The sequence below is a fragment of the Mizuhopecten yessoensis genome, unplaced genomic scaffold (assembly GCF_002113885.1).
Source record: "Mizuhopecten yessoensis strain PY_sf001 unplaced genomic scaffold, ASM211388v2 scaffold1171, whole genome shotgun sequence".
NCBI classification, from domain to species: domain Eukaryota; kingdom Metazoa; phylum Mollusca; class Bivalvia; order Pectinida; family Pectinidae; genus Mizuhopecten; species Mizuhopecten yessoensis.
In genome coordinates this window covers 572,221-583,901 of record NW_018403913.1, presented here as the reverse complement: position 1 = coordinate 583,901, position 11,681 = coordinate 572,221, and the positions used below count along the sequence as shown (strand labels likewise).

The window sequence follows — 11,681 nt, the reverse complement described above, 5'->3', positions numbered from 1 at the left end:
TTTACACACCATATTTTAGCTTTGAAATCAAACCAATCACGTTTAATGTAGTTTAATGTTAGCATAACAAAACTACATCGAGTGCTGTTTAAATACGCAGTAATAAGGTCACGTGTGTTATGAAAAAATAAATGTCATTTTCGTCAATGGGTCCAAGTATGCAGAATGTAAATATTTTTTAAATAAGCTTCGGCATCGACAACAATGTAAAGCTCATTAAGAATTAAGGCAGGAAACAAAATGTGAACTTGTTACGTGTTGGTTTTACCTGAGTACATGTAGATCAATGGTAAAGTTTCCCTCAGATACGAACATATCGCAGCCTCCCAAAATACACACACATACACTAGGCCTGCACGCATGCATCTTGCACACAGGGGAGGCCGTCCTTAAATGACCTTAGCTGTTAATAGGACGTTAAACAAAATCAAACAAACAAACAAACAAACAAATCCCTCAGATAACAGATTTTAAAACCGGTATCAAGCGCCTGTGCTGCACAAAGTCTCGTACTGGGGATTCACGTCATATCATATAATCGATAAGCACCTCGACAAGACGTATGTTCTATCATGCGAGTGAAAAGGACGAAGTGATCCGAGTGCACATAGCATGGACATAAAGGAAAGAACAAACCGAAAGTAGAATTGATGCGGCCTTTCTTGGAAGTGTTTACATCACCTAACAAAGTCCATACATATAGTGTAATAACCAATATGTCAAACGGATCTCACAGCTCTGACAATGTCCTGGAACACAACTGTCGTCCGGAGTGGGCCTTATGGACATGTGTGGCGGCCAACGTCTGTGGTTTGACAAGTACTACCCTGTGGTTCCTTGTCCTGTTGCCACAGGTATACAAGAACTTCCGTCGGAAGTCAGTGGTGGGACTGAGTATCCTGTGGGCGACTGCTAATTTTACGGCGTCTCTGGTTAATATTTTCTTCGTATATCTGTACGCTAGTCTGCCTGTTTACTCCTCAATTAACGCAGTCTACATGCCGATACTTGAGTTCACCATTCTTGTTCAGTTTTGGCTATACAACTCGGAGTTCTCTGTAAAAGCCAAGTACTGTTACGCCGCTGGGTGTGCGGTCCTTTGGGGCACCATCATCACAGTACAACTAACTGCACGTAGGTTCTCAGAGATGCAATGGGTAGCGATTACACTTTGGTGTGTAGAGACATTCCCTCAGGTAAGCAGGTGCATCGACTAGATAACTGACCAAACATGTGTTAATTGCATCGTAGACACTTGGGGTTAGACAAAGGAGAACATTAAAGCGTCTATTCTTCAGAAAGTGTTTAACTTCAACTATTAGAACAACCGTTTGCCATCTATTAAAACGTTTAAGAAAATAATTATTGCTTAGAATAATGATAATAATAATACATGAATACCATATTTGAAATAGCACCCTATCTAGCTAGAATAAGCCACTCTAAAGAATACAAGTATATAAAAACTGCATTTGTTCGATGCTATATAATTAAATATCCAATTGATCGTGGATGGCGTACATTTTTAGCATTTTAAAACTTTAAACATTGCGCTAATTTATTATTGTACATTGGAGTTTCTATATGCAGTTTCCTCCTGCATATTGTGTGAGTGCGCCAATTCATCAAAGAGCTAATCTGTTAAAATTCCTTAATACACTAAAATTTGAGACTGCTAAAATAAGCACTTTCACGGTGCGTCTCTTTGTATCGAATGATGATACGTGTATGGCGATTAATTATTAATCAATGTGGAACAAGTTGAGGTGAATGTTTTCTCTATTTTGTTGTACAGATTGTTCTTAATCTGAAACTGCGCTCTACGGCTGGTCAGTCCACGCGTTCTGCTGTGATAGCGACGATAGGAAAGATGACAGACTTCCTGGCGACGTATGGTCTGGTGATCCCTTTACAGTACGTGGTGATGGCGTATTTCTCTAGCTCGGTGGCCTACATTAACGGTATCCAGATAGCGTGGTACTTTCGGAAAAACTCTTGGGCTCCAGGAGGGCCAACAGTGCTAGTATCCGACCAGGATAACGGGTTCATTGAAGGGAACAACCAAACACCCGACAATGAATCTTATGGAAATGTCACCATGGAGTCTGAAGACGTCGAATATACTCCCCTTTGTTCTGGTCTCATCGTCAGGTGGCGACACCCGAATCTAACGCGAACGAGTATTGTAAGAGGAGTCGTGATTGGATTTCTTGTATCGGCATTGGCGCTGTTCTTGTTTGGACTCGTTGTGGTGACCGATTCCGGTTATAGTGCCATGGCGCCTCTATCGATAGCGTCTGCCCTTTCTCTCGCTTACATTTACTATCATACTAGCGCAGGGCAGAGGTTGCGACAATTGTGTTCCAACATGTGTGAGAAAAGGCCACGACAGACGATGCAATAATTAAAAATAAATAGATGTTAAAGATTTAAATCACTTTTGTATTTGATTTTGTTTAAAATTTGATGTATCACCTTTTTGGCCCCTAGCATCACCGATGAGTCCTAGAAGGACGAAACAGCTGTATGACATACTGTATGTATTACCAAATCTTAAAGTAGCAGTTATCTGTGTCCTATGTCCATTCATTTAGGTCTCATCTGTGGTACTAAAGTGTTTGTTTTTAAATGTGAAAATACAAAATTTAAAGTGTTCAAACAGGTAGCAAGCAATACAGCGGATGAAGAAAGGTGACACTAAAACCCTATATTACGTTACAAATTTACAAAATTCGGCTTCAACTGGTAATGTATTCCTATAGAAGTATATCTTGTGTGATCTGTGCCAGAAAACAATCCATCATCAAGGTTAGACCAACCTCGGGGACTGAATGTACGTGTACTGGTTTACCATCGGCAATACTCATTACTCTGTGATACTAGACTCAACCAGTATAAACCTTCCACAAAATCATAACATCTACATTGAGAATAATAGCAGCCAGAAGCTATATGATGCAGATAGTATGGGCCATCATTTTTTTCTTCTTTCATGCATTAACATGGTACCCAAAATGTCATCTGGCTGGTTTGGGGAATGTTTAAGTGACCAAACAATCTAATTTGCACTGTGAAATTCTCCAACCAAATGTGCACCCACTCATGGATAATGTCAGTATCACGTTGAATTCGTTACCAATACGATTTTTTTCTCTCAAAGGTTGCTGTAATGAAATGTGTAGAATATTATACCTGCATCTTTTGAAGAGGTAAAGAGTTGCATAATACAAGTGGTGCATATGTGGACGGAGCACATTCAAGCAGTGAAATGTTATTTTAACCTCACAATATATAAGTTTATTGGGGATTTGGTTTAGGAGGGTTAACAGCGCTCTTCACATAAAAGCAACACTTGCATGATATAATGCAAATCTTAACCTCTTTCGAAGAGACAGAAATCATAATCTACACAATGCAGTCTAGTGATATTTGAGGGAATTATCGCGTGTGTCACAAAATCACGTTATTACCGACAGTGTTTTTGCAACCTCAGTGGAGAATTGAACAGTGCAAGTTTGACTTACATTTTGTATATGCCATAAAACATTACCTCAGTCCGTACCAAATATTTAGGATGACAAAGATATGTCTGAAAAAATATATTTGTAAAGTATGTAGAGTCTGCTTCGATGCCAATACCAATGAATGCACTAGAGCTAATCCCTCTTGTGAAGCCGTACGTGCTGAAAAAGCTTACCGTGAGATGTTGCCGTAGGATGTTCAATGAAGATCATATATGCAATGGTTAAAGTTTTTGTTTAATCTGTAAGAGTTTAACTCTGCATCTCAATTGTTTATTATGTGATAGATTGAACATTTTCAGGCTCAGTATTTTGATTTTTATGTGATTCATGTTTGAAAGTTGATTATTATCATGAATAACAAAATGATTAAATTTCAATTTTCTAGTCTATTTAGGTTTTAGTTTTTTTTTCACTTTTGTAGTTGTCATCTACCAACCTAGTCCCTCAGATGTGGTTTTAGAAGTAAATAATTTATTCGTTATATAAATTCAAAATGTATTTGCACATTTGTAACTACAAATTAGTTTGAAGGCAAAATAGTAAAACACAGTGAAATACATACATAGACATGTACATGTAGAAAAGTCGCAAAGTAATTCCTTATATTTATAATATACATAAACATGAACAAAATTAACATAGCTTCAAATAGAAAATTTGATTTAAACATTTTTAGCTGTAACGTCCATATACCTTATACCGTCAGCAAGCCCACTTTCCTCAGCTCTTGAGACTGTTTAATGAATAAGCAAGAGTCCAGTATAAACTGCGAGTTGTTTGTAGATAATATTGAGGTCAAATAATTGGTATCTACGGTAGCATCATTGTGATTAGGAATGCATTTTTGGAAATATTCTTTTCTGGCAGATTCATTAAGGGACAAGCGAAAAAGAAGTGTACTTCATTTTCTAACACATCACATTTTTTTACAGAGTCTCTGGTCTCTTGGTATACTTTTGAGACGCCCCACGGCTAGCTCCAGCTTGTGTTCACAAAAACGAAATGAAGTAAACATTTTCCTTGAATTGCTGCTGTAAATGTTAAGGTATTTTTTAGGGACATACTCCATCTTTAAGTCTTTATTACTCTCGTTTAAATTTTTAGTTTATTAAAGAATCTTATCTCATATTACTTTTTTATACTTTGCTTGGTTTTAATTTTAAGTTGGGAATTACTGTACAATTCGTCAGGATCCTCTATAATTTGATGTAAATCATTGTCTAATGTCATATCATTAACATAACTAAACCAGGTATATGAAGAATCATCTGATAGTGGGGAAAGTTCCATAAAAGAACTTCCATGCACCTGATATTTGATACCACTTGTCCTTACTGACAACCTGTACAAGCCACTGACATAAAAATAAATATTGTGTAACATGACTTATGTCAAAGTGAACATGCGCTGAAAGTAATTACTGACCTGCTGGACAAGACAAGACATAAAAGTTAGTTGTGTAACATAACTTTTTAAGTGTACATACCAATATGCTGCAAAAGTATTAAAATCTGGAATGGTGACACCCCCTTAAAACATTCTGGATCCGTATGTCCCTGTTCATTCATGACGATAAAAATCTACATGGTCCTAGTTCAGTCCCTTGGGGTAAGTGATTCCATAATAAAAATCTACAGGGTTCTAGTTCAGTCCCTTGGGGTGGGGGATTCCATAATAAAAATCTACTTGGTCCTAGTTCAGTCCCTTGGGATGGGGGATTCCAGAATAAAAAAAACTACAGGGTCCTAGTTCAGTCCCTTGGGGTGGGGGATTCCATAATAGAAAACTACAGTGTCCTAGTTCAGTCCCTTGGGATGGGGGATTCCAGAATAAAAAAAACTACAGGGTCCTAGTTCAGTCCCTTGGGGTGGGGGATTCCATAATAAAAATCTGCTTGGTCCTAGTTCAGTCCCTTGGGATGGGGGATTCCAGAATAAAAAAAACTACAGGGTCCTAGTTCAGTCCATTGGGGTGGGGGATTCCATAATAGAAAACTACAGTGTCCTAGTTCAGTCCCTTGGGATGGGGGATTCCAGAATAAAAAACTACAGGGTCCTAGCTCAGTCCCTTGGGGTGGGGGATTCCATAATAAAAAAAACTACATGGTCCTAGTTCAGTCCATTGGGGTGGGGGATTCCATAATAAAAAAAACTACATGGTACTAGTTCAGTCCATTGGGGTGAGTGATTCCATAATAAAAAAAAAACTACATGGTCCTAGTTCAGTCCATTGGGGTGAGTGATTCCAAAATAAAAAAAAAACTACATGGTCCTAGTTCAGTCCAGTGGGGTGAGTGATTCCATAATAAAAAAACCTACATGGTCCTAGTTCACTCCATTGGGGTGAGTGATTCCATAATAAACAAAACTACATGGTCCTAGTTCAGTCCATTGAGGTGGGGGATTCCATAATAAAAAAATACAGGGTCCTAGTTCAGTCCCTTGGGGTGTGGGATTCCATAATAAAAAAAAACTACATGGTCCTAGTTCAGTCCATTGGGGTGGGGGATTCCATAATAAAAAACTACAGGGTCCTAGTTCAGTCCCTTGGGGTGGAGGATTCCATACTAAAAATCTACAGGGTCCTAGTTCAGTCCATTGGGGTGGGGGATTCCATAATAGAAAACTACAGGGTCCTAGCTCAGTCCCTTGGGGTGGGGGATTCCAAAATAAGAAAACTACAGGGGCCTAGTTCAGTCCATTGGGGTGGGGGATTCGATAAAAGAAAACTACAGGGTCCTAGTTTAGTCCTTTGGGGTGGGGGATTCCATAAAAGAAAACTACAGGGTCCTAGCTCAGTCCCTTGGGGTGGGGGATTCCATAATAAAAAACTACAGGGTCCTAGTTCAGTCCCTTGTGGTGGGGGATTCCAGTATAAAAATTGCACGTGTCCGACTTAACGCTGCCCAAATGGACAGATACTCTCGTTTGTAAAGAACTGTCCACGTGCAACACGTTTTCTCGTATCCCGTCCGTCCGCCTTCCGTTTGCTCCAGCTAACAAATAGAATCAGTGTTGTAGTAGTAATATAATAACAGTTTACAACATTTGATAGTAGTTAAAAACAATGAAGTTGATTTGTTTTACCAAGCTGAACAAAACGTTGTAAATATTTCGAATATTACTCTGTCTCAAGACATGTGCAACCAAATAAAACTGTAGTGTATGCCAATGATATACATTGTACAATGTAGGTGAGATTTGTGATGACATTTTTTTCGCAATTTATATCACGATAACTGAAAATGTCTATAATTCTTTCTTTGATAAATTCAATATGTCATCATCACATTGTTTGTCTTGTGAGATAGAAAGATATAGAAACTTTGTAAAAATCAAAAAAGATTTTTAATTTTTGCTCACTAGATGATTATATAGTTACAATTTATACATGTAGATTTATAATTAGAAATCTTCTACTTTTATTTCTACTTTATACTGACCGACTTCAACACGCTGAAGGTTATGTCACTTGGACTACGCCTGGCTTAGCGGAACAATATTTACAGTAAAAAAAAACAATGATTTTTTTAAAATTTAAAACGAGTTAAATATATTTGCATACTTTATAAAACATTTTTTATTTTTATGATATGATAAAACTATTTACACATGATAACTTTACTGACTATAGGTGTACGTTGAGACAGCTGCTTTGATCGACTCCATAGAGTCGCTCATCACAGTGATCAGTGGAAGGCTGTTCCAGGTTTTAATAGTCCGTGGACAAAAAGATTTTTGTCGGATTTGAGTTCTGCAAGATGGAATTTTATAACAGAGTGAGTGTGTGTGCCGTGACTGTCTAAGAGGTGGTATATTAATCTGTTTGTTTATGTGATGGCAATTAGTTGGTATGCTATTTTATAGAACATGACAAGGCAGACATCAGTTCTCCTGTGTACTAGGTCTCTCCATTTTAGATTATTTATCATGTCACTAACACTTGAAATGTTTCTGTGTCGGTTAGTGACAAATCTAGCGGCCCTTCGTTGTACCTTTTCAAGTGTGTTTATGTCCTCAGTAAGGTAATGGTCCCAGACTGAACAGGCATATTCTAGTGGTGGTCTGACTAGAGACTTACATGCCTGTTCCTTTACTGAGGTGGAACTGATGTTAATATAAGGTTCCTTCGGAGAAAACCAAGTGTGCTGTTTGACTTATTGTATATGTTGTTAATGTGACTGTGCCATTTTTAGGTCGGATCGTATTGTCACTCCTAGGTTTTTTGCCTTGTCAACGTGTTGTAATGTATGGTCATGTAAAGTGCAGTTGTATTTGAAAGGATCTTTATTTCTGCTGATGGATAGAACATTACACTTGTCAGGATGAAAAGTCATTTTCCATGTGTTTTCCCAAATACCTAGTATATCAAGATCTTTCTGAAGGGTTTTACACTCACTGTTTTATTTTATCAAAAGGTAAGCAATGGTATCATCGGCAAATAGACGTATGGTGGAATTTAAGCAAACAGGTATGTCGTTTATGCAAAACAAGAACAGACTTGGACCCAGAACAGAACCTTGAGGAACACCTGACATTATTAATAACAGGAACATCAGTGGCGATGCAAGGGTGTAGCCCTAGTTGCCTGGGCAAACCCTTTTTTCTGTGTCAAAAAATCGATCTGAACATTTTCCTCCGTTTCATATGTGAATTTCTCATTGAAAAGTTGAACCTTTGTTTTCTATCGCTTCCCTAACATTGTCGTTAACCCTAGGCCTAAGGGTGCTGCCCAAACACCTCTGTTTTCACTACCCTAAATTATATAAACGATAGGGGATTAATCTCATGTGTCCAGTCAGGTCAATGATCATCTGTCTTTGATTTACCTGACCCTACTTGGTTGGTTGGTTGGTTGGTTGGTTGACGGGTTTTGCACCTACATGAATCCGCCCTTACGGGTTTCATCTCACTGACGGAAGTCAGTGTTCTGTCGGCGTTCCCTACTAGGATATTCCTGTACTGCATGTACCTGTATTGTGCTGGTGTGTAGTGATCACCCCTGTCAGAGGGGAGGGGACTATACCATTTGTAAGAATTAGTTAAAATCATTAGAAATGGGCTGATAGATAGAGGTAGATCGAGTCTATTTTATTTGTACCTGCATATTCCCTTGTGGTTTCAAAGGTATATCAATATTAAGAGTCATTTATTGTGATTGCAATCTGTAGTTTTCCAATATCATATAATTTCCTAATGCACGGAATTTACTATATACCTCATATTTAGTGTTTAGTTTATCCCAAAAGAGGAATTTACACAATTCATGCTAAATAAGTCAATGCATCATTCCCCACTGAATGCTAGTGCCGAATACATATGAATGCACTATTTTGCATGACCAAACACTGGACTGCCACGCCTCTAGTTATTGCTGCATTATTAATACATGTACATCTGTTTGTTTTGAGTTTTCAATATTTGCGTGACATCATCTATAAATTCCAAAATACAGATTGTTATGGTTGTCTGCGTGTGTCATGATGGCACTTACTACAGCATGTTCCATAATTTTGCAACATATGCATGTTAAAGAAATTGGTCTATATAATTCTCTGGATTATATTTAGACCCTTTCTTGTAAATTCGGGAGACATGTGCAGGCACTTCGAAATCAATTTCACAAAACAATTACTATAACACTGCCGTACATTTGTAGATACTATTAGTTATCTAACTCAAAACTAAATATTGGGAAAATAAATGTCAATGCATATAATATACAGAATTATTGTATGAAATATGTTTATATATATGTATTTTGCTCAGTCTAAGGGAAATAACTCTGAAATCTATATAGCACATCCGGGAACTTTTAACCCGTTGCTACATAAAAACAATATGGCGGCCATAGAGCAAGTGCCCTGAATTTCGAAAACAAAACGTATTTTCTTTTACTTCTGTATACAACATATTCGTTTAAAATGGCAGCGTCAATGAAAGGACAGACCCCTGAGCTGAAGTTGTATTTGAGGTCCAATAAGCTCCCTGATATTTATGAGGCAAGTGAATTATGCTAACATGTTACAGCGATCTGTGTTTTTACTGACATTTTAAAGTAAGATTATCGATGTTTACAAACAGGTGAAAACAATAAAAGTTGTTTTTGTATTGATAACCATGTCTTAAATGAAGCTCTAGCTCCCAAAGTATGGCTTTGCATATTGACATTCTTTATATGTGAACAACTTACAAATATTTTAAATCTTTATTTATGTACACTGTTACGTCGTTACAAAGAAGTAGCTGATGAGTTTATTCATACACAGGCACTGCTAACTGGTCTAGCCGTGATGTGCCCGGGAGATCCACATCAGTTTATTCTGGACAAGTTGGGAATTCTTGTGGAGAATGGACTGGGTGACCTGAACTGGTATATATAATAACACAGACTGTGTCAGTAGTTTCTAGATGTATCATACATATAGTTGATACTTCACCGTTTACTTAACAAGTTGCATTGATCAATAGGATATCTCACTTATAAATGAAGATATTTATATAATTTGATTATGTATCAAATCAAATTCTTCATAGACTAGCTTAATTCTCATATAAATTATTGTGAAATTATATGAATGCAAAAAATACATTCTAAACATTGTCAAATGATATATTTTATTGTGCAGTAGACTGATTCAGTAGTGAAGATTGAATTATGTCTAACATGAGTGATTTATCAAGAATTTACACAGATTTTGCTCTAACTGGAGGATTATTTTTACATATTCCTCCTTCGTGTCAGTTGTGTAATAATGTAAATAAAAGCTAATAGGGTAATAAAATGTATACTTTTTAATGATATGATCATGTTTTGCATCTGTACTTTTTTGTTCACAGGGACATGTTTGTAGACTCGGAGATGAAGCCAGTCAACAAAATCATTACAGAGAGCAGCCTTGACTTCATCTTCAACATGGATGATGAGAGCATCATTGTATGTATTGCATTCAGGTTTTTTTTATGTTGATATTAGTTTTGATGCTCTGTTCAGAATTTGTAGTAGAGCTCTGCAAACTTCATAAGTGTACTGCTTTAGTTGTATATTTTGTAATAGATATTAGAACTTATTTAAAATAAATAATCTTTATAAGTTTATTGAAAGCCTGCAAATGATTATTTGTATACAAAATGAAGCTCTTGTATTGAAATGAAATACGAAATCTTTTAAAGATCATTTGGATTGATTAACGATGTCCAGGCAGGTTATCATGATGTATCAGTTATCGACCATTGATGGCACGGAAATGCCAGTTTAATATTGACAGATATTCATGTTTTTTTTTATAATTATTCACTAATTCTTCTAACCCTGTTCAGTTGTTTTACTTTTATGTATTAAACATCCACCAAAGATTCTGTCTGTCAAGGTTAACATTGTTCATTAACTGGTACATCACATGCACAGTAAATGGTCTGGTGCCAGTATGAACATTTCTTTGACATTTTAATCATATCATCTTTGAATGAACATCTTGCTTTTTTAGCCCGATAAAGGAGCGGTTGAACAAATACATAATGATCCAGATGAAGTATTGATCAACTTTTTCATTTTCATTTATTTTTTTACATCTATTTTATTAATTAAAGCTTTGGGTATGGACAAGTTTTAGGAAATAAAGTCAATCCATATAAAGTCTTATTTCATATAATAAATGTAGAGCGATATATGTAATCTCATCTGTTTACATGCGATTATCATCTTTGAATATCAATGTTTCTGTCAAAGACTTCTAGTAACTGCTGTAGTTTCTAACTTTCAGGTGTCAGCAGTCATTGAGCAATGAATCTATAATTGTTCTATTTGTTAGTAGTCCGACAAATCTGACAATAAATACGTTCAATTTTGTTTATTTATTCCATTTGAATCCAATCATTTTGCATTTTAAATTTATGTTTTGCTTTCAAAATAATTTGCAGCACAAACTGGATGCATCTTAATTTAAGTTTGTACAGTTTTATTACTAAATACATGTACTCTCCAAAAAAAACCACCCAAAAAAACAAAAATTGAAAATATCCACATTTGTTTGAAATTGAATAGTCTTTAATGTCTGTTTGTTACTGACAAAGAATCAAATGACAAACAATATGGTACTAAATTCCATTCTTTTCTTTATTTTCTATTATGTTAATATATTAATGAAGACTTGAAACA

General features: G+C 36.3%; 2 protein-coding genes across 8 annotated transcripts in view; both read left to right on the top strand.

The window, feature by feature from the left end:
• The first annotated feature begins 488 nt into the window (after window positions 1-488).
• LOC110457938 lies at window positions 489-2,438 on the top strand. The gene is made up of 2 exons (XM_021509438.1): window positions 489-1,196; window positions 1,796-2,438. The coding sequence occupies exons 1-2, from the start codon at window positions 651-653 to the stop codon at window positions 2,402-2,404; spliced, it is 1,155 nt and encodes a 384-aa protein (XP_021365113.1). The 5' UTR covers window positions 489-650; the 3' UTR covers window positions 2,405-2,438.
• A 6,893-nt stretch (window positions 2,439-9,331) lies between these two features.
• The window catches only part of LOC110457894 (F-box/LRR-repeat protein 13-like), a 36,432-nt gene continuing 34,082 nt past the window's right edge, over window positions 9,332-11,681 (top strand). For all 7 annotated transcript variants that reach the window (XM_021509393.1, XM_021509400.1, XM_021509384.1 and 4 more), the window contains exons 1-3: window positions 9,332-9,525; window positions 9,793-9,896; window positions 10,364-10,460. In XM_021509393.1, the coding sequence (XP_021365068.1) occupies window positions 9,448-9,525; window positions 9,793-9,896; window positions 10,364-10,460 (279 nt within the window). In that variant the 5' untranslated portion in view covers window positions 9,332-9,447. The remainder of the gene's footprint in view (window positions 9,526-9,792; window positions 9,897-10,363; window positions 10,461-11,681) is intronic.